Consider the following 21516-nt stretch of genomic DNA (forward strand, 5'->3'; position numbering starts at 1 on the left):
GCATTCCCAGTCTTTTTTTTTTTTTTTTTTTTTTTTTTAGTCATTTAGCAGACGCTCTTATCCAGAGCGACTTACAGTAGTGAATGCATACATTTCAATTCACTTCATACATTTTTTTTTTTTCTCATACTGTCCATATAGAAAACTGGCTAAACTAACTTACCAATCAAAAATTATTAGCTGACATGGTTAATTGAGAGACTGTCAGTGACTGACAAAACAAGATCAAAACTGCTGATGCACAACCAAATTTCGAACTTGCACCTGATGTATTCTACTATGCTAACTCTCAACAGTAAGTTGAGATCCCCGACTGAGTTTCTAAAAAACTCATGAGTCGGTGGCCCCATAGCGGCCGAGGACCCTAAGTGACCGCTTATGCCTCTGTTGTGGAAAACTGTATCCAAAAAATCTAGGCAGAGACTATTTAAGGTATAATAGTGAATCTTTAATACATGCAACTGCAAGGGAGATCCCTCTCTGATCTCAGTCAGGGAAGGAGCTTGAAGATTAAATTGTTCCATGTAGGGATGCACGATATATCGGTGAGCATATCAGAATCGGCCGATATTAGCTTAAAATGCCAACATCGGTATCGGCCCGATGTCTAGTTTAACACCGATGTGCAAAACCGATGTCAAAGTTGACGTGCATACCTAAACTCAGCAAAAAAAATAAACTTCCTCTCACTGTCAACTGCGTTTATTTTCAGCAAACTTAACGTGTAAGTATTTGTATGAACATAAGATTCAACAACTGAGACATTAACTGAACAAGTTCCACACAGATGTTACCCCAGTCTTCCACCAAGGCCCCTGCAAGTTCCCTGACATTTCTGGCAGACTTGTTAACCTGCTGCTGTGCATTTTGTTGCTAACCTTACTTTGCTAACTGACAACTTTACGGTTTTTACTTTTACCGTTTATATTTTTTGTTTTTCCCTCACTTAACTTTTTTTCGTTCAACTTTTTCACTCCGGACGCTGTATCTGGACGTGGTTCATCAGGACCTCCACCAGACGAAGCTAAGTACTAACATTAACATGATGCCATCTAATTGCAGTCGCTGTACAAGGCTCTGAAGGCTCTGAAGGCGTGGAGACATATATATCCAAGATGGCGTAGCAGTTCAGACGTCCTGTCGTGTCCCGTGTGTATATATATATATATATTTACATATTTTTTTCTTCACTTATCTTTTTACATTTTTTTTATTCTAAATACTCAACCTCAAAGCACTCTCCTGCAACCCGCCTCATCAATTAAAAAAAAGAAAGAAAGTATTATTTACCTCATCTGAATTCCACGACAGAAGCTAGCCAGAGGTTAGCCATTTTCACTGGCTAACGTTGAAGTTCAGCTAGCTACGGTTAGCTGTCCTCAGCTATCCATTAGCTCGAAAAGCTATCGGCAGTTTTTGTACAGCGCGACTCAGACCAGAGCATATCGGACCTATTTTCTCTCCTTTCCTCGATTTCTACCGCAGGCTCTGGACATTTACATCTGGATCTTGCAGCTAATTAGCTGCTACCTGAGTGACTATTGGCAACGTAGGTCATGGAATTAACACACACTATTACGGAGCTAGCTAGCTAGCCAGCTGAAGAGTTCCGTCAGCCACTCGTGGGCTATTCCTGAGCTTGCCAGCTGAAGTGTCTCCTGGGCTACAACTCACCTATCCTGACCCGTTTTACTGCCGATGCGGAGCCCCATTGGGTCTTCACGACTGGATCACCGACGTTATCTGCCCGAGGGAGTTGTCCAACGGGCCCCTCCGTCGCGACGTAACCTGATCGCCCATCTGCGGCCAGCTAATCGTTAGCTGTCTTTTCGGCTGCGATCTGAATAGGTCTGTCGGACACTTTTCTTGGGCCACTATAACTAACTATTTTGCCAACTTGGACAGGTCCCCCCTTCCACACGGAACCCCACTAACCCACAGACGGAAACGCACGAGGCGGCTAAAAACAGACCTCCCTCCCATCTTCCACCAGCTTGCTACCTACGGCCCGGCTAGCTGTCTGAATCTCACTGGACCCTCTGATCACTCGGCTAAGCATGCCTCTCCTTAATGTCAATATGCCTTGTCCATTGCTGTTCTGGTTAGTGTTTATTGGCTTATTTCACTGTAGAGCCTCTAGCCCTGCTCATTATACCTTATCCAACCTCTCAGTTCCTCCACCCACACATGCTATGACATCTTCTGGTTTCAATGATGTTTCTAGAGACAATATCTCTCTCATAATCACTAAATGCCTAGGTTTACCTCCTCTGTACTCACATCCCACCATACCTTTGTCTGTACATTATACCTTGAAGCTATTTTATCGCCCCCAGATACCTGCTCCTTTTTCTCTCTATTCTGGACGTCACAGACGACCAATTCTTATAGCTTTTAGCCGTACCCTCATACTTATTCTTCTCTGCTCCGCTGGGGATGTAGAGGTGTATCCAGGCCCTGCAGTGCCTGCAGTGCCTGGCTCCACACCTACTCCCCAGGCGCTCTCTTTTGATGACTTCTGTAACCGTAATAGCCTTGGTTTCATGCATGTTAACATTAGAAGCCTCCTCCCTAAGTTTGTTTTATTCACTGCTTTAGCACACTCTGCCAACCCGGATGTCCTAGCTGTGTCTGAATCTTGGCTTAGGAAGTCCACCAAAAACTGTGAAATCTTCATCCCTAACTACAACGTTTTCAGACAAGATAGAACGACCAAAGGGGGCGGTGTTGCAATCTACTGCAGAGATAGCTTGCAGAGTTCTGTCCTGCTATTCAGGTCTGTACCCAAACAATTTGAACTTCTACTTTTAAAAATCCACCTCTCCAAAAACAAGTCTCTCACCGTTGCCGCCTGCTATAGACCCCCCTCGGCCCCTAGCTGTGCTCTGGACACCATATGTGAACTGATTGCCCCCCATCTATCTTCAGAGCTCGTGCTACTAGGCGACCTAAACTGGGACATGCTTAACACCCCAGCCATTCTACAATCCAAGCTTGATGCCCTCAATCTCACACAAATTATTAATGAACCCACCAGGTACAACCCCAAAGCCGCAAACACTGGCACCCTCATAGATATCATCCTAACCAATGTGCCCTCTAATTACACCTCTGCTGTTTTCAACCAAGATCTCAGCGATCATTGCCTCATTGCCTGCACCCGTAATGGGTCAGCGGTCAAACGACCTCCACTCATCACTGTCAAACGCTCCCTGAAACATTTCAACGAGCAAGCCTTTCTAATCGACCTGGCCCTGGTATCCTGGAAGGATATTGACCTCATCCCGTCAGTAGAGGATGCCTGGTTATTTAAAAAAAATGCCTTCCTCTCCATCTTAAATAAGCATGCCCCTTTCAAGAAATTTCTGGTTCTCCCCAGACCTGACTGCCCTTAACCAACACAAAAATATCCTGTGGCGTTCTGCATTAGCATCGAACTGCCCCCGCGATATGCAACTTTTTAGGGAAGTTAGAAACCAATACACACAGGCAGTTAGAAACGCCAAGGCTAGCTTTTTCAAACAGAAATTTGCTTCGTGCAACTCCAACTCTAAAAAGTTCTGGGACATTGTAAAGTCCATGGAGAATAAGAACACCTCCTCCCAACTGCCCACTGCACTGAGGATAGGAAACTCTGTCACCACCGATAAGCCCACTATAATTGAGAATTTCAATAAGCATTTTTCTACGGCTGGCCATGCTTTCCACCTAACTACCCCTACTGCATTCAACAGCACTGCACCCCCCACAGCTACTCGCCCAAGCCTCCCCCATTTCTCCTTCTCCCAAATCCATTCAGCTGATGTTCTGAAAGAGCTGCAAAATCTGGACCCCTACAAATCAGCTGGGCTTGACAATCTGGACCCTTTCTTTCTAAAATTATCTGCCGAAATTATTGCAACCCCTATTACTAGCCTGTTCAACCTCTCTTTCGTGTCGTCTGAGATTCCCATAGATTGGAAAGCAGCTGCTGTCATCCCCCTCTTCAAAGGAGGTGACACTCTTGACCCAAATTGCTACAGACCTATATCCATCCTACCCTGCCTTTCTAAGGTCTTCGAAAGCCAAGTCAACAAACAGATTACCGACTATTTCGAATCCCACCGCACCCTCTCCGCTATGCAATCTGGTTTCAGAGCTGGTCATGGGTGCACCTCAGCCACGCTCAAGGTCCTAAACGACATCGTAACCGCCATCGATAAGAAACAATACTGTGCTGCCGTATTCATTGACCTGGCCAAAGCTTTTGACTCTGTTAATCACCACATCCTCATCGGCAGACTTAGTAGCCTTGGTTTCTCAAACGATTGCGTCGCCTGGTTCACCAACTACTTCTCTGACAGAGTTCAGTGTGTCAAATCGGAGGGCCTACTGTCTGGACCTCTGGCAGTCTCTATGGGGGTACCACAGGGTTCAATTCTTGGGCCAACTCTTTTCTCTGTATACATAAATGATGTCGCTCTTGCTGCTGGTGAATCTCTGATCCATCTCTACGCAGACGACACCATTCTGTATACTTCTGGCCCTTCTTTGGACACTGTGTTAACAACCCTCCAGACGAGCTTCAATGCCATTCAACTCTCCTTCCGTGGTCTCCAACTGCTCCTAAACACAAGTAAAACTAAATGCATGCTCTTCAACCGATCGCTGCCTGCACCTGCCCGCCCATCCAGCATAACTTCTCTGGACGGTTCTAACTTAGAATTTGTGGACAACTACAAATACCTAGGTGTCTGGTTAGACTGTAAACTCTCCTTCCAGACTCACATCAATCATCTCCAATCCAAAGTGAAATCTAGAATTGGCTTCCTATTTCGCAACAAAGCATCCTTCACTCATGCTGCCAAACATACCCTCGTAAAACTGACCATCCTACCAATCCTCGACTTCGGCGATGTCATTTACAAAATAGCCTCCAATACCCTACTCAACAAGCTGGATGCAGTCTATCACAGTGCCATCCGTTTTGTCACCAAAGCCCCATATACAACCCACCACTGCGACCTGTATGCTCTCGTTGGCTGGCCTTCACTTCATAATCGTCGCCAAACACATTGGCTCCAGGTCATCTACAAGACCCTGCTAGGTAAAGTCCCCCCTTATCTCCGCTCACTGGTCACCATAGCAGCACCCACCTGTAGCACGCGCTCCAGCAGGTATATCTCTCTGGTTACCCCTAAAGCCAACTCCTCCTTTGGTCGTCTCTCCTTCCAGTTCTCAGCTGCCAATGACTGGAACGAACTACAAAAATCTCTAAAACTGGAAACACTTATCTCCCTCACTAGCTTCAAGCACCAGCTGTCAGAGCAGCTCACAGATCTCTGCACCTGTACATAGCCCATCTTTAATTTAGCCCAAACTACTACCTCTTCCCCTACTGTATTTATTTATTTTATTTATTTTGCTCCTTTGCACCATATTATTTATATTTTAACTTTTAACTTTCTTCAAACTACAAATCTACCATTCCAGTGTTTTTCTTGCCATACTTTATTTACTTTGCCACCATGGCATTTTTTTTGCCTTTACCTCCCTTATCTCACATCATTTGCTCACATTGTATATAGTCTTATTTTTTTCTACTGCATCATTGATTGTATGTTGTTTTACTCCATGTGTAACTCTGTGTTTTTGTATGTTGTCGAACTGCTTTGCTTTATCTTGGCCAGGTCGCAATTGTAAATGAGAACTTGTTCTCAACTTGCCTACCTGGTTAAATAAAGGTGAAATAAATAAATAAATAAATAAAAAATTGGCTTGAGGGGACTAAACACCCTTCTCATCTGGACTGACCACCGCAATCTGGAGTATATCCGGGTGGCGAGGAGACTGAACCCTTGCCAGGCAAGGTGGGCCATGATTTTTACACGTTTTGTTTTCACTCTATCCTACAGACCAGGTTCCCAGAACGCTAAAGCAGACGCACTGTCCCAGATGTATGACACAGAGGAGCGGTCCATGGATCATACTCCCATACTTCCAGCCTCTTGCCTGGTGGCACCGGTGGTGTGGGAGCTGGATGCGGACATCTAGCGGGCATTACGCACAGAGCCCACCCCCCCAGTGTCCAGCTGGGTGCCTGTACGTTCCGTCTGCTGTCCACGCCCGGATGATCTATTGGGCCCACACGTCACCCTCCTCTGGTCACCCTGGCATCGGTCAGACGGTGCGTTGCCTTAGTGGGAAGTACTGGTGGTCCACCTTGGCCAAGGGCGTGAGGGTTTATGTTTCCTCCTGCTCGGTGTGCGCCCAGTGCAAGGCTCCCAGGCACCTGCCCAGAGGGAAGTTACAACCCCTACCCGTTCCACAACGGCCGTGGTCGCACCTGTCGGTGGACTTCCTGACGGATCTTCCTCCCTCACAGGGCAACACCACGATCCTTTTCTAAGTTCTGCCATCTCCTCCCTTTGCCCGGTCTCCCTACGGCCCTACAGACTGCGGAGGCCCTGTTTACACATGTCTTCCGGCACTTAAAGTTACTTTTATTTACTCATCTCTGCTGTCCTGCGCCTGACTCCTCTGCACCAGCTACACATAGATCCTTACACATATTGAAGATACGCATGGTCATCCCCAGAATCTTTTCACATGTCTATTTTCAAAAGATAAAGCTAAGAACATTAACAACATCATAGTTAAGAATACTATAACAATATAGAAGAAAATGAAACGTATTGTACAAGAACCAATATCACTCCCTAAAAACACAACTCTATGGAACAATCCTTTCATAGTTATTCAGAATTCACCCATAAATTGGTCCACATGGAGAACTAATGTCACAGAAACCGTAAATTACAGTTAAAACCCTAAATTACAGTTAACGAAAATGTGCTCTTAATCCAGTATAAATTAATGTATAGAATGTATTACACGAGACAAAATTCACAAATTCTACAGCACAATAGCAGAGTTGTGTCTCTAGTGTAAAACTAATAATGACTCAATAATTCATGGCTTCTGGGAATGCTATAAAGTCCCAAAATTATGGGCAGAGTTAGAAAGTTGGCTGTTGGAAGTATTAATGTAAATGTATTTTTAATCTGTCTGTATGCATATTTAAAGATATGGCATAAGAAGGTGCAGTAAGATACTTTTCTCGTCAACACAAACTTAAAAACTGGAAATCAGCCAACCCTCCATTGTTAACACAATGGAAAGGTAAAATGCTTTTGATCTAAATGTTGAAAGTGTGTGGGTGAAGGAGAGAAACAAAATGGTCCAGTTTGAGACCATGTGGCAGAGTGATGTGGGTGCTGGAGATGGGGTGTGAGCAGCTGCGTCTGGGGTGGTGATGTTGACTGAACAAGTGACTGTGTGGAGGTGTGTCATGTTATGACTCAGCAATCTTACCCTCCTCCCTCAAACCCTTAAATTAACATTATTTTATAGTAGACCTACCAAAACCAGTCTACTAAAGTGTGTGTACGAAAATATATAGTTTTTTTGTAAGATTTATTAATTATTTTACAATACAATGAAAAAAATACACATACACGTATAATAATAATAATAATAATCTTTAAAAAAGATATATATATTTTTTGTACACACACTTAGTAGACTGGTTTTGGCATGCCAAATTAAGAATAATGTTCATTGAAGGTTTTGAGGGAGGAGGAAAAGATTGCTGAGTCATAACATGACGCGCGCCACACGATCACGTGTGTTCAGTCAACGTTAAGTCTGTGAACTAGGACGTTTTGCACACTCAAACAGTGGATGCTTGGCTAGCGGATTGAATTGACCGTTTCTCACTAACGTTATAAGGAAGTGATTCAATCACGGGGAAATATATTTAAGTGCAATTGCTATTCTGAATTAAATAGGTATTGTATGGGGTAACAACCTTGGCATTTCTATTCCGCGCGTGGGACATTCATTGTATTAGCTTTTTAGATAGCAAGAGATATGTGAAGGCCTCCCCCTTTTTGTCTAGCTAGCTAATAAGTATCAGCGTTACAATTTAAATAACTAAATCAGTGTTAATTTGGCTCGAGTTTTGTTTTGTTTAAAGTAACTAGCTAGCTACATCGCCGAACTTGGCTAAATAACGTTAGCTAACGAGCAGTATTAATAGCTAACGGTAGCTAAACAAAATAGTACGAGCTAGTCCCGCTGTTGGTGCCGAACGCTTGTGCTATGGGCTTGCTGTCACAAGGGTCACCGCTCAACTGGGAAGAAACCAAAAAGTATGCAGACCATGTCAGGAAGCATGGAATCGTTCAGTTTCTCAACATCTATAACAAGGTGAAAGAACGACAGAAGGATGTATTGTTATGGGGCGATGAGGTAAGGCTGCCATGGCTGAACTTTAACTTAAACGTATTTTTTGCATTACATGTGATCTCAGTAATGTCAGTGAGTGTGCTCTATCACCAGTGAAGTTGCAACTATGTTGACAACGTGCCAACTTGATTGTGATGATGTAACCGATTTACAGTAACAGTGTAGCTAGTGTTGATATCAGTCACATCTGGGCATCAGTACAGTAGTTCATACAAATGATAATCATTCAAATGTTTCCAGTAATCACACAAATGGACAAGGGTGGAAAGAGTACTGTAAAATCCTACTCAAGCAGTAGTACTGTTACTTTAATTAAATTGTAATCAAGTAAAAGTACTGGTGTAAACTAAAAGTAAAAAGTAGCACATTTTATTAAGTACTCAGTAAAAATTGATGGTTATTTTTATTCTCCTTTTACAATAACTTTTACAAAAACTTTTCTATATATACCTTTTACATTTTTTACATTTACATTTTTAGTAATTTAGCAGACACTCTTATCCAGAGTGACTTACATTAGTGAATGCATACATTTCATACATATTTTTTTTGTACTGGCCCCCCGTGGGAATCGAACCCACAACCCTGGCGTTGCACACACCATGCTGGCGTTGCAAACACCATGCTCTACCAACTGAGCCACAGGGAAGACCTCTATATGTAATATTGTTTACATGTAATGCTTGACAGGCTAAATGTTCCATAAAACACCAGAAAATAACCAACAAGATAAGATTCAGCACAGCTGATTTTAATATTAAATCTTCAACTTCACATATACAAATGTTCAAAAGGCATATTTTCTGTGGAACTGCCTATTGAACACTTAACTCACTTCACTTGCCTCTGAATTTGCTGATTTTCTAAGTTAATTGAGTCTATCCTAGCTCGCTTTGCAGTGAAGAGTAGTCCAGCACAGCTAAAAAGACGCTCACAGGCGGCAACTTCTTTATGTACGGAAACAAATGAAGTAAATCCATTTTGTCCGATGGACTAGCAAGATACCCATCCAGCTCCCTTGTACCTTCTGACTGTTTGGTTGTCAGTGATGAAGAAATCCTCTTCACCAGATGAATGCTGCCTTAGATGAGCAGTCTCGTCCTGTGTGATTGTGTCAAGATGATTCTTCAGGTACGCCAAACCTGTACATTGGAAACAACACAACATTCACATATTCAGTGTTTCAGCAAACTCTGTATGTGGCTGGCAACACAATCATATTATTGGCATTGCAATAGCTCTAACACAGACTTCCGAACTTGTTATTCTCAGATACTGAGATTGATTTGAGTTGTTCAAATACATTCAGACCTAACAAATTCTATGAGGTGAGTTCATGTCTGGCTGTGCCCAAACATAGTTATATGCAAAGGTTATTGTCCAGCACCTGTAATGCAACTTAAATAATGGAAAAAAAGAAAACATAACAAAAAACATTTTTTAAGAAAAGACTCAGACTAAAAGATATCATCATATGGACAATGGGGTTAAAACCTTTTGGAGTAAAGAAATCATACCGGCTGTGATGACATCAGCTTTGTCAGTCCAAGACGTCTTGAACTTTGGCAGAAGGATTGCAGCAGCAATAAGCTGTGGCTCCTCCATCATTTCTCCAAAGTGCTTTGGAGACCGTTCTGAATGGCTCTGATAAGTGGTAGGCACATTTGGCAAGATGCTTCCAGCCTCTGAAGTTTTGTTTTTAGTAAGAAGATCACTGGCAGCAGCCACCACATATGCGTGTTGATCTCAGACTGTAGAATGTTCAAAGCTGAGACCAAAAATCAAATCAAATCAAATTTATTCATATAGCCCTTCGTACATCAGCTGATATCTCAAAGTGCTGTACAGAAACCCAGCCTAAAACCCCAAACAGCAAGCAATGCATGTGAAAGAAGCACGGTGGCTAGGAAAAACTCCCTAGGAAAAACTCCCTAGAAAGGCCAAAAACCTAGGAAGAAACCTAGAGAGGAACCAGGCTATGAGGGGTGGCCAGTCCTCTTCTGGCTGTGCTGGGTGGATATTATAACAGAACATGGTCAAGATGTTAAAATGTTCATAAATGACCAGCATGGTCAAATAATAATAATCATAGTAGTTGTCGAGGGTGCAGCAAGCACGTCCGGTGAACAGGTCAGGGTTCCATAGCCGCAGGCAGAACAGTTGAAACTGGAGCAGCAGCATGGCCAGGTGGACTGGGGACAGCAAGGAGTCATCATGCCAGGTAGTCCTGGGGCATGGTCCTAGGGCTCAGGTCCTCCGAGAGCGAGAAAGAGAGAATTAGAGAGAGCATATTTAAATTCACACAGGATACCGGATAAGACAAGAGAAATACTCCAGATGTAACAGACTGACCCTAGCCCCCCGACACATAAACTACTGCAGCATAAATACCAAAGGCTTCATCACTTTGCAGTACTCATTCAAGAAGGACATTTCTGCCGGGCTCAGCCTGAAAGATTAAGCTAAGGTAAATGTAGTACCTCTTAGAATTCTAAAATTTCATGGACAATAAATATTACTGTAATAGGAAAACATAACATTGATTCAAATAATTGCTACTCACTTTCACTTTTAATTCTTCACACTAATTTCTTATGGAATCCTCCCCCTTCTCTTGTATGATACGTGTGGTCGTCTCCACAGCCAGGTAAGTTGAGTTCCAATGTGTTTGATTTGGACGGATGAACTGCAGTTTGCACTCATTCTCTACAACTTCAGCAGCTAAGGTTGATCGCCCCATTTTATTCCACATGGCTTGGCTTTTGGCAAAAGACAACCTGAACAACTTTTTGTAGCTATCACTATTTGTTTCTGCCAACGCACAATCTGTTGCAATGAGGTTCAGCAGGTGACATGCACACCGTTGATGCTGAGGGAGTTTATATTTTAGGCCACTGTCATTTTCCAGGATGGAATAGGGGTCTTGGTATTCAACCTGCTCTGCTGGCTCTTCAGCATCTGAGTCTCGGTCTGCTGACTCGACTGCCTGGCTCTGCTCACCAAAAACATTGAATGCTTTGAAGTTTGATCCACTGTCTGTTGTGGTTCTTACCACTTTCCCCCTGATCCTGTATGCACAATGAATGTCACCGAGGGCACCTGCAAGCACATCAAATGTGTGGGAACCTCTCAATCTTTTGCCAGCGAGTGCAGCAGAATGTCTCACCAGAGTTTCTTCATCTGTCCAGTGACATGTGACCACGATGTAACTCCTTTGATGAGCTGTCCAACAATCAGCGATGGTGGCAACATAATTTACCCTGCCAAGGTGTGCCATAACTGTCTTCTTTAGGTGATTGGCAGCTTCATGTATTCTTGAACGAACAGTAGGTCTGGAGATGACTTTGCATTGAGGATGCAGGGTGGTTACCAACTCTTTAAAAGCTGGTTGTTCAACCACAGAGAATGGCTGTTGGCCCTCACAAATTAATGACAAGCTTGTCAACAGTTGCCTGTGAGACGCACCACGTGGATGGCTAGCTACTAGCCACTATAATGTCCTTGTGGTAGTAGCCCGCACTACAGCTTATAGTTCCTTCAGCTGTGTAAAGACGTTGGTCAGAGTTAGCTTCTAACTAGCTAGCAACAGGATGTTTTAGCTAATGTTAGCATTATGCTACAGATTGATTGCAAATGGCTAATAACAACACTTTGTTAGCCTACACAACAAACGCCATTAATGGTGATAAAATATATTTACAACTTTACTTTTCGTACCATTACATGTTTCCTCAAGTTTGACGCAGAGTTTTTGTAGGCAGCTACCTCCACCATCTTTGGTAAGCAGAGCTTACATTCCATGTCTCCTCTTCTCTGCTTGAAGCTGAAGTGTTCTTTGAGATGCGGCCAGAGATTTCCTTCCTCATGGTCTTCAGAAGACCTGTCTCTGTGTGTCTCAGCAGGTTCAGGAGACAATACAATCTCGTTAGGCTCCATTTATTTCTCAAGTTTATTAGGAAACCTTTTTTTTTTCATGGCATGTAGCTACCTTTTTTTTACTGCCAGAAAATCCTGCTACCGATCATCATTTGGTTTGCATACACAGCTATGATTGGGCTGTTTTTGTGCGATGCGTGGAATTGAATTGTATTGGTCCATCTGGTCATGTTACTTGTCACTGGCAAACAAGTGAACATTTCTAGCTGCTACAAAAGGCGCAAACTTTATGTGCTTGCCATGATGTGTATCCTTTTTCTAGATTGTACTCTGTAATGGATAGTTTTGAAAATGTACTTCATTCAAAATGTACTTAAGTAAAAGTACAGCCTTTGAAAAATACTCGAAGTACAAGTACACAGAAAAGCTACTCAATTACAGGAACGTGAGTAGTTGTAATTCGTTACTTCCACCCCTGCAAATGGATGCTTTGATGTTTATACTCCGTCCATAAACATTGAACCCATTCAAAGCAGCTGACCATTGCATAACTGTCTTTGATTTAGACAACTTTGTTCAGTAACTTGTTTATTATTCAGGATATGGAACCATTTGTATGAATACTAGTCTCTTAGAAAATGGAGAGGTTTTGTTCTCATATAAGATGATTTACATTTCATGGGAACCTGAAACCCTCAATACAAAGGTGTTCTAAATATCTGGAATCATTTAGTAACAAAAAAATGGTTAAAGAAATCAAAATATATTTTATATTCTTCAAAGTAGCCACCCTTTGCCTTGAGGACAGCTTTGCATACTCTTGGCATTCTGTCAACTATATATATATATATATATATATATATGTATGTATGTGTGTGTGTGTGTGTATAAATTATTTTTTATTTTTTTAAATATATATATATATTTTTTTACTAGTCATAAATAAATATATATTTATTTATTTATTTAAACGTTTGGCCATGACTGTATATAACATTCCACTGTTGACAGTGCATGTCAGAGCAAAATCCAAGCCATGAGGTCGAAGGGATTGTCCGTAGAGCTCCGGGACAGGATTGTGTCGTGGCAGAGATCTGGGAAGAGTACCAAAAAAAACAGCAGCATCATGCTGTGGGGATGTTTTTCAGAAACAGGGAGACTAGTCAGGATCAAGGGAAAGATGAATGGAGCAAAGTACAGAGAGATCCTTGACGAAAACCTGCTCCAGAACTCTCAGGACCTCCAGACTGGGGTAAGGTTCAACCTTCCAACAGGACAACAACCCCAAGCACACAGCCAAGACAATGCAGGAGTTGCTTCAGGACAAGTCTCTGAATGTCCTTGAGTGGCCCAGCCAGAGCCAGGAATTGAACCCGATCGAACAACTCTGGAGAGACGTGGCAATAGCTGTGCAGCGACGCTCCCCATCCTACCTGACAGATCTTGAGATATTCTGCAGAGAAGAATGGGAGAAAGTCCCCAAATACCGGTGTGTCAAGCTTTTACCATCATACCCAAGAAGACGAGAGGCTGTAATCGCTTCCAAATGTGCTTGAACAAAATACTGAGTAATGGGTCTGAATAGTTATGTAAATGTCATATTTCAGTTTTATATATATATATACACACACATTTGCAAACATTTCTAAAAAATGTTTTTGCTTCGTCGTTATGGTGTATTGTGTGCAGATTGAGGGGGAAAAATGAATTCATTTTAGAATAAGGCTGTAACGAAACTGTGGAAAAAGTCAAGGGGTCTGAATACTTTCCGAATGCGCTGTACGTGTCTGCAAAACCGGGGAAATGCTGATAATTCGAGCTGTACATGACATCTCCCTTCGTGTCATGTCAAACCCATGGAACTCCTCTTTCCAGGTCAGAATGAATTTGTGTCCTTTTCTACTTCTGTGCTGCCTTTTTTAGCAGCTGGTTCAAGGTTTGGTAGTGGTGGTGGCGCTTGCATGGTGCCTGGCCAGCGTTCGGTGCTTGTAGAAACATTTTATTAGACAGCTACACAATATACCTGGATCATTAGCAAGATGGTCGCCTCGCTTTGAGTCCTTAGGAAACTATGCAGTATTGTGTGTTTATGTATTATTTCCTACATTGTTAGCCCAGAAAATCATAAGTGTTATTACATACAGCCGGGAAGTACTATTGGATATCAGAGCACCGTCAACTTACCGACATTACGACCAGGAATACGACTTTCCAGAACGGATCCTTTGTTCGGACCACCACCCAGGACCGTAGATCTAATACCAGAAGCCGACCCAAAACAACGTCGCCGCAGAAGAGGCAGACGGAGTGGCCTGCTGGTCAGACTGTTGGCGTACACACCGCCCACCGTTTCAGAGTATACTACTCACCAATGTCCAGTCTCTTGACAACAAGGTAGATGAAATTAGAGCATGTGTTGCCTTCCAGAGAGACATCAAAGATTGTAACATTCTCTGTTTCACGGAAACATGGCTCTCTCAGGATACGTTGTCGGAGTCGGTTCAGCCACCGGACTTCTTCATGCGCCGCGTCGACAGATATAAACACCTCTCTGAGAAGAGGAATGGCGGGGGTGTATAATTCATGATTAACGACTCATGGTGTAATCACAACATAAAGGAACTCAAATCCTTCTCACCTGAACAAGAATTCCTTACAATCAAATGCCAGCCATATTATCTCCCAAGAGAATTCTTGTCAGTTATCGTCGCAGCTGTGTTTATTCCCCCTCAAGCAGACACCACTACGGCCCTCAAGGAACTTCACTGGACTCTATGCAAACTGGAAACCATATATCCTGAGGCTGCATTTATTGTTGCTGGGGATTTTAACAAGGCAAATATGAACAAGGCTACCTAAATTCTATCAGCATATTGATTGCAGCACTCACACGGGCAATACACTCGATCACTGATACTCTAACTTCCACGATGCATACAAGGCCCTTCGGCAAATCTGACCAAGACTCCATCTTGCGCCTACCGTCTTATACGCAGAAACTCAAACCGGATGTACCCGTGACTAGAACAACTCAACGCTGGTCTGACCAATCGGAATCCACGCTTCAAGATTATTTTGACCATGCAGACTGGGAAAAGTTCCGAGCAGCCTCAGAGAATAACATCGATCTATACGCTGACTCGGTGAGTGAGTTTATAAGGAAGTGCATTGGAGATGTTGTACCCACTGACTATTAAAACCTACCCTAACCAGAAACCGTGGATGGATGGTGGCATTTGCGCAAAACAGAAAGCGCAAACAACCGCATTTAACCATGAAAAGAGGACTGGAATATGGCCGAATTAATATAAACAGTGTAGTTATTCCCTCAAGTCAATCAAACAAGCAATGTTGCTATAGAGACAAAGTGGAGTTGGAATTCAATGGCTCAGACATGAGACGTGTGTGTGTGTGGCAGGGTCTACAGGAAATCACTGATTACAAAAAGAGAACCAGCAACGTTACGGACACTGACATCTCGCTTCCAGACAAACTAAACACCTTTGCCCGCCTTGAGGATAATACTGTGCCACCATCGCGGCCTGCTAACAAGGACTGAGCCCCCCCTCTCCTCCGTGGCCGACCTGAGTAAGACAATTAAACGTGTTAACCCTCGCAAGTCTGCTGGCCCAGACGGCATCCCTTGCCGCGTCCTCAGAGCATGTGCAGACTGGCTGGCTGGTGCGTTTACGGACATATTCAATCGCTCCCTTTCCCAGTCTGCTGTCCCGACATGTTTCAAGATGGCCATCATTGTTCCTCTACCCAAGAAGGCAAAGATAACTGAACTAAATGACTACTGCCCCATGGCACTCACTTCTGTCATGAAGTGCTTTGAGAGACTAGTCAAGGATCATGCCACCCTAGACCCTCTTCAGTTTGCATACCGCCCCAACAGGTCCACAGACGATGCAATCGACATCACACTGCCCTATCCCATCTGGACAAGAGGAATACCTATGTAAGAATGCTATTCATTGACTACAGCTCAGCATTCAACACCATATTACCCTCCAAGCTCATCATTAAACTGAAGGCCCTGGGTCTCAATCCGCCCTGTGCAATTCGGTCCTGGACTTTATGACGGGCCACCCCCAGGTGGTGAAGGTAGGAATCAACATCTCCACTTCGCTGACCTTCAACACTGAGGCCCCACAAGGGTGTGTGCTCAGCCCCCTCCTGTACTCCCTGTTCGCCCATGACTGCGTGGCCATGCACGCCTCCAACTCAAACATCAAGTTTGCAGACGACACAACAGTAGTGGGCTTGATTACCAACAACGACGAGACGGCCTACAGGGAGGAGGTGAGGGCACTCGGAGTGTGGTATCAGGAAAATAACCTCTCGCTCAACGTCAACAAAACAAAGGAGATGATCGTGGACTTCAGGAAACAGCAGAGGGAGCACCCCCCTATCCACATCGAAGGGACAGTAGTGGAGAAAGTGGGAAGTTTTAAGTTCCTCTGCGTACACATCACAGACAAAGTGAAATGGTCCACCCACACAGACAGTGTGGCGAAGGCGCAACAGCGCCTCTTCATTCTCAGGAGGCTGAAGAAATGTGGCTTGTCACCTAAAACCCTCACAAACTTTTACAGATGCACAATCGAGAGTATCCTGTCGGGCTGTATCACCGCCTGGTACGACAACTGCACCACCCTCAACCGCAAGGCTCTCCAGAGGGTGACGCATCAACGGGGGCAAACTACTTGCCCTCCAAGACACCTACAGCAGCCGACGTCACAGGAAGGCCAAAAAAGATCATCAAGGACAACAACCACCCGAGCCACTGCCTGTTCACCCCACTACCGTCCAGAAGGCAAGGTCAGTACAGGTGCATCAAAGCTGGAACCGAGAGACAGAAGCTGTTTTTCAAGCTCAAGCCCATCAGACTGTTAGCAGCCTCTCTGAGTTGGTGATTGCTGTTTAACTACAGACTCATATCACTGGCCACTTTTATAAAATGCCCCCAAACATACTTCCAAAGTTGTGGCAAAATGTCCAGATCCCTGAGCTCAACCCCATCGGACACCTTTGGGATGAATTGGCATGCCGACTGTGAGCCAGGCCTAATCGCCCAACATCAGTGCCCCACTCACTAATGCTCTTGTGGCTGAATGCAAGCAAGTCCCCTCAGCAATGTTCCAACAATGGAAAGCCTTCCCAGAAGAGTGGAGGCTGTTATAGCAGCAAAGGGGGACCAACTCCATATTAATGGCCATTATTTTGTTCGACGAACAGGTGTACATATATTTTTGGTCATGTGGTGTATCTCCCGCTCCCATCTCCTAGAGTTAACACTGACGAGAGTAGACTTCACACATTTTGAAAACTGAGGTAAAACCGCAGCCACACAGGACACGTGACGAGAGACTAAAGATCAGCCTCCAACTCGCAGCTCAATTCATTTAGCCAAATCTCTGTAGTCTACTAGCAGCCTACACATTGATTAGATAGTTATGAAATCTTTTCAATCTGAGATGGTGGGTGTCCTCTTTCTTGTGTTTTTTGAGGTGGAACGACCCTAGGATTTATACACTTCACAACTGGTCATTTCCACCTTCCCACTTGGTTATGAACGCAGCGTCAGGCTACATTTTGTTAACACTAATCAACATGAGCTTTGATTCTACTTTCAATTAGTTTTTAGCCAATGGGTGCTGTCAGTGATGTCAACATGTGCTGTAGGCCTAATGGATTTCAACATGATAGGCATTGCATTTGCGCACAGTTTTTCAGGCTTCAAATATAAACTGGTTATGCAAAATGTTTTTATTTTCTCCCCTTTTTAGGTGGAATACATGTTGATTGAAATGGATGAGAAAAATGAAAAGGTTCGTCTTGTTCTCAATGGTGGGGAGGTTTTGGAAACCCTTCAAGACAAAGGTGAAAAGACAAACCCCAAGTAAGTCAGCTTTAAATCTGTTTAGAAAATGACCAGATTATTGGGTTGAGTTGAAACTGTCTGCTATGTATCTGCCTTATGTTAAAGTAGAATCTTTCTTTTTTACAATCATATCGCTGTTTTTGATGTATATGCCATGTTATAAAAGGGTACAGACAGTTTTTGCGATCTAACTTATTTTTGAGAAACTTGCCCCAACCAGCGATTCACTTCCTCATCCTCGTTGTGCAGTACGGGGGCTCAAACCTTTAGTAATTTATTAGATGCTCTTATCCAGAGCGACTTACAGTAGTGATTGCATATACAGTTGAAGTCGGAAGTTTACATACACTTAGGTTGGAGTCATTAACTCGTTTTTCAACCACTCCACTCATTTCTTGTTAACAAACTATAGTTTCGGCAAGTCGGTTAGGACATCTACTTTGTGCATGACAAGTAATTTTTCCAACAATTGTTTACAGACAGATTATTTCACTTATAATTCACTGTATCACAATTCCAGTAGGTCAGAAGTTTACATACACTAAGTTGACTGTGCCTTTAACATGTCTGCGGTATGTGGGACGCTAGCGTCCCACCGGCGGGACACACTGCCAACAGCCAGTGAAATAGCAGGGCGCCAAATTCAAAACAACAAAAATCTCATAATTCAAATGTCTCAAACATACAACTATTTTACACCATTTTAAAGATTAACTTCTCGTTAATCCAACCACATTGTCCGATTTCAAAAAGGCTTTACGGCGAAAGCATAGCATTAGATTATGTTAGGACAGCACCTAGACAAGAAAAAACAGCCATTTTCCAAGCAAGGAGAGGCGTCACAAAAACCAGAAATACAGCTAAAATGAATTACTAACCTTTGATCTTCATCAGATGGCACTCATAGGACTTCATGTTACACAATACATGTATGTTTTGCTCAATCAAGTTCATATTTATATCCGAAAACCCCGTTTTACATTGGCACGTGATGTTCAGAAATGTTTTGCCTCCCAAAACTTCCGGTGAATGAGCACATCAATTTACAGAAATACTCATCATAAACGTTGATAAAATATTAAACTGTTATTCAAAGAATTATAGATACACTTCTCCTTAATGCAACCGCTGTGTCAGATTTCAAAAAGACTTAACAGCGAAAGCACACTTTGAAATAATCTGAGTACAGCGTTCAGACACGAAACCAAACACGCCATTTTGTGGAGTCAACAAAACTCAGAAATAACATTTATAAATATTCACTTACCTTTGATCTTCATCGGAATGCACTCCCAGGAATCCCAGTTCCCCAATAAATGTTCGTTTGTTTTGATAAAGTCCATATATATGTCCAAATACCTCCTTTTTGTTCGGTCGAGTACTCCAAATGCGCTGTGCTCGCGCATTAAGTTCAGATGAAAAGTTATATTACAGTTCGTAGAAACATGTCAAACGATGTATAGAATCAATCTTTAGGGTGTTTTTATCATAAATCTTCCATAATATTCCAACCGGACAAGACCTTTGTCTTCAAAAAAGAAAAGGAACACAGCTAACTCTCATGTGAGTGCGCGCCACTGAGCTCATGTCATTTTCTCACTCATCTACTTCCAGGAGCTCTTATTCTCTCCCTATTCACAGTAGAAGCATGAAACAACGTTCTAAAGACTGTTGACATCTAGTGGAAGCCTTAGGAAGTGCAAAATGAACCCTAAGTCACTGTATACTGGATAGGGAGTCACATGAAAAACTACAAATCTCAGATTTCCACACTTCCTGGTTGGAATTTCCTCAGGTTTTTGCCTGCCATATGAGTTCTGTTATACTCACAGACATCATTCAAACAGTTTTAGAAACTTCAGCGTGTTTTCTATCCAAATCTACTAATAATATGCATATCCTACCTTCTGAGCCTGAGTAGCAGACAGTTTACTACGGGCACGCCTTTCATCCGGACGTCAAAATACTGCCCCCTACCCTAGAGAAGTTAAACAGCTTGTAAAATTCCAGAAAATGATGTTATGGCTTTAGAAGCTTCTGATAGGCTAATTGACATCATTTGAGGCAATTGGAGGTGTACCTGTAGATGTATTTCAAGGCCTACCTTCAAACTCAGTGCCTCTTTGCTTGACATCATTGGAAAATCATAAGAAATCAGTCAAGACCTCAAAAAACATTGTAGTCTGGTTCATCCTTGGGAGCAATTTCCAAATGCCTGAAGGTACCATATTCATCTTTACAAACAATTGTACGCAAGTATAAACAACATGGGACCACAAAGCCGTCATACGGCTCAGGAAGGAGACACGTTCTGTCTCCTAGAGATGAACGTACTGTGGTGCGAAAAGTGAAAATCAATCCCAGAACAACAGTAAAGGACCTTGTGAAGATGCTGGAGGAAACAAGTGCAAAAGTATATCCACAGTAAAACAAGTCCTATATCAACGTAACCTGAAAGGCCGCTCAGCAAGGAAGAAGTCACTGCTCCAAAACCGCCATTAAAATAAGCCAGACTACGGTTTGCAACTGCACATGGGGACAAAGATTGTACTTTTTGGAGAAATGTCCAATGGTCTGCTGAAACAAAAATAGAACTGTTTGGCCATAATGACCATCGTTATATGTTTGGAGGAAAAATGGGGAGGCTTGCAAGCCGAAGTACACCATTCCAACCGTGAAGCACGGGGGTGGCAGCATCATATTGTGAGGGTGCTTTACTGCAGGAGGGACTGGTGCACTTCACAAAATAGATGGCATCATGAGGTAGGAAAATTATGTAGATATATTGAAGCAACATCTCAAGACATCAGTCAGGAAGTTAAAGCTTGGTCGCAAATGGGTCTTCCAAATGGACAATGACCCGATGCATACTTTCAAAGTTGTCAAAATGGCTTAAGGACAACAAAGTCAAGGTATTGGAGTGGCCATCACAAAGCCCTGACCTCAATCCCATAGAAATTTTGTGGGCAGAACCGAAAAAGAGTGTGCGAGCAAGGAGGCCTACAAACCAGACAGTTACACCAGTTCTGTCAGGAGGAATGGGACAAAATAAATAAATAAAAGCTGAAATAATTCTCTACTATTATTCTGACATTTCACTCTTAAAATAAAGTGGTGAGCCTTAGACATGGCATTTTTACTTGGATTAAATGTCAGGAATTGTGTTAAACTGAGTTGACACATAGTTGGCTAAGGTGTATGTTCACTTCCGACTTCAAATGTATTTTCATATATATTTTGTTTCCCCGTACTGTCATTCTGAACTTTATCAGCAACGCTATATTACATTTTGTTGTGACTCAAATGGAACAGCTGGATAGGGGAAAACTGCTCGAGTCGCACAAAATTTAATATAACATTGCGGATATAGTTTGGAATGACAATTTCATGTGTACAACATCTAAAGACCTGCATTACTTTACTGAGGGCGTTTCGGTTTCAAAAGGACGTATTTGGGTGTTTTT

At 42.9% G+C, this 21516-nt stretch overlaps 1 protein-coding gene across 2 annotated transcripts in view; it reads left to right on the forward strand.

The window, feature by feature from the left end:
- Window positions 1-7673: 7673 nt before the first annotated feature.
- The window catches only part of LOC115153437 (glutamate--cysteine ligase catalytic subunit-like), a 28024-nt gene continuing 14181 nt past the window's right edge, over window positions 7674-21516 (forward strand). The window contains exons 1-2 of one of the 2 annotated variants that reach the window (XM_029698879.1): window positions 7674-8292; window positions 17958-18070. In XM_029698879.1, coding sequence (XP_029554739.1) covers window positions 8143-8292; window positions 17958-18070 — 263 coding nt within the window. In that variant the 5' untranslated portion in view covers window positions 7674-8142. The remainder of the gene's footprint in view (window positions 8293-17957; window positions 18071-21516) is intronic. The other variant, XM_029698881.1, reaches the window with a different exon arrangement.

The sequence above is a fragment of the Salmo trutta genome, chromosome 18 (genome assembly GCF_901001165.1).
Source record: "Salmo trutta chromosome 18, fSalTru1.1, whole genome shotgun sequence".
NCBI lineage: Eukaryota > Metazoa > Chordata > Actinopteri > Salmoniformes > Salmonidae > Salmo > Salmo trutta.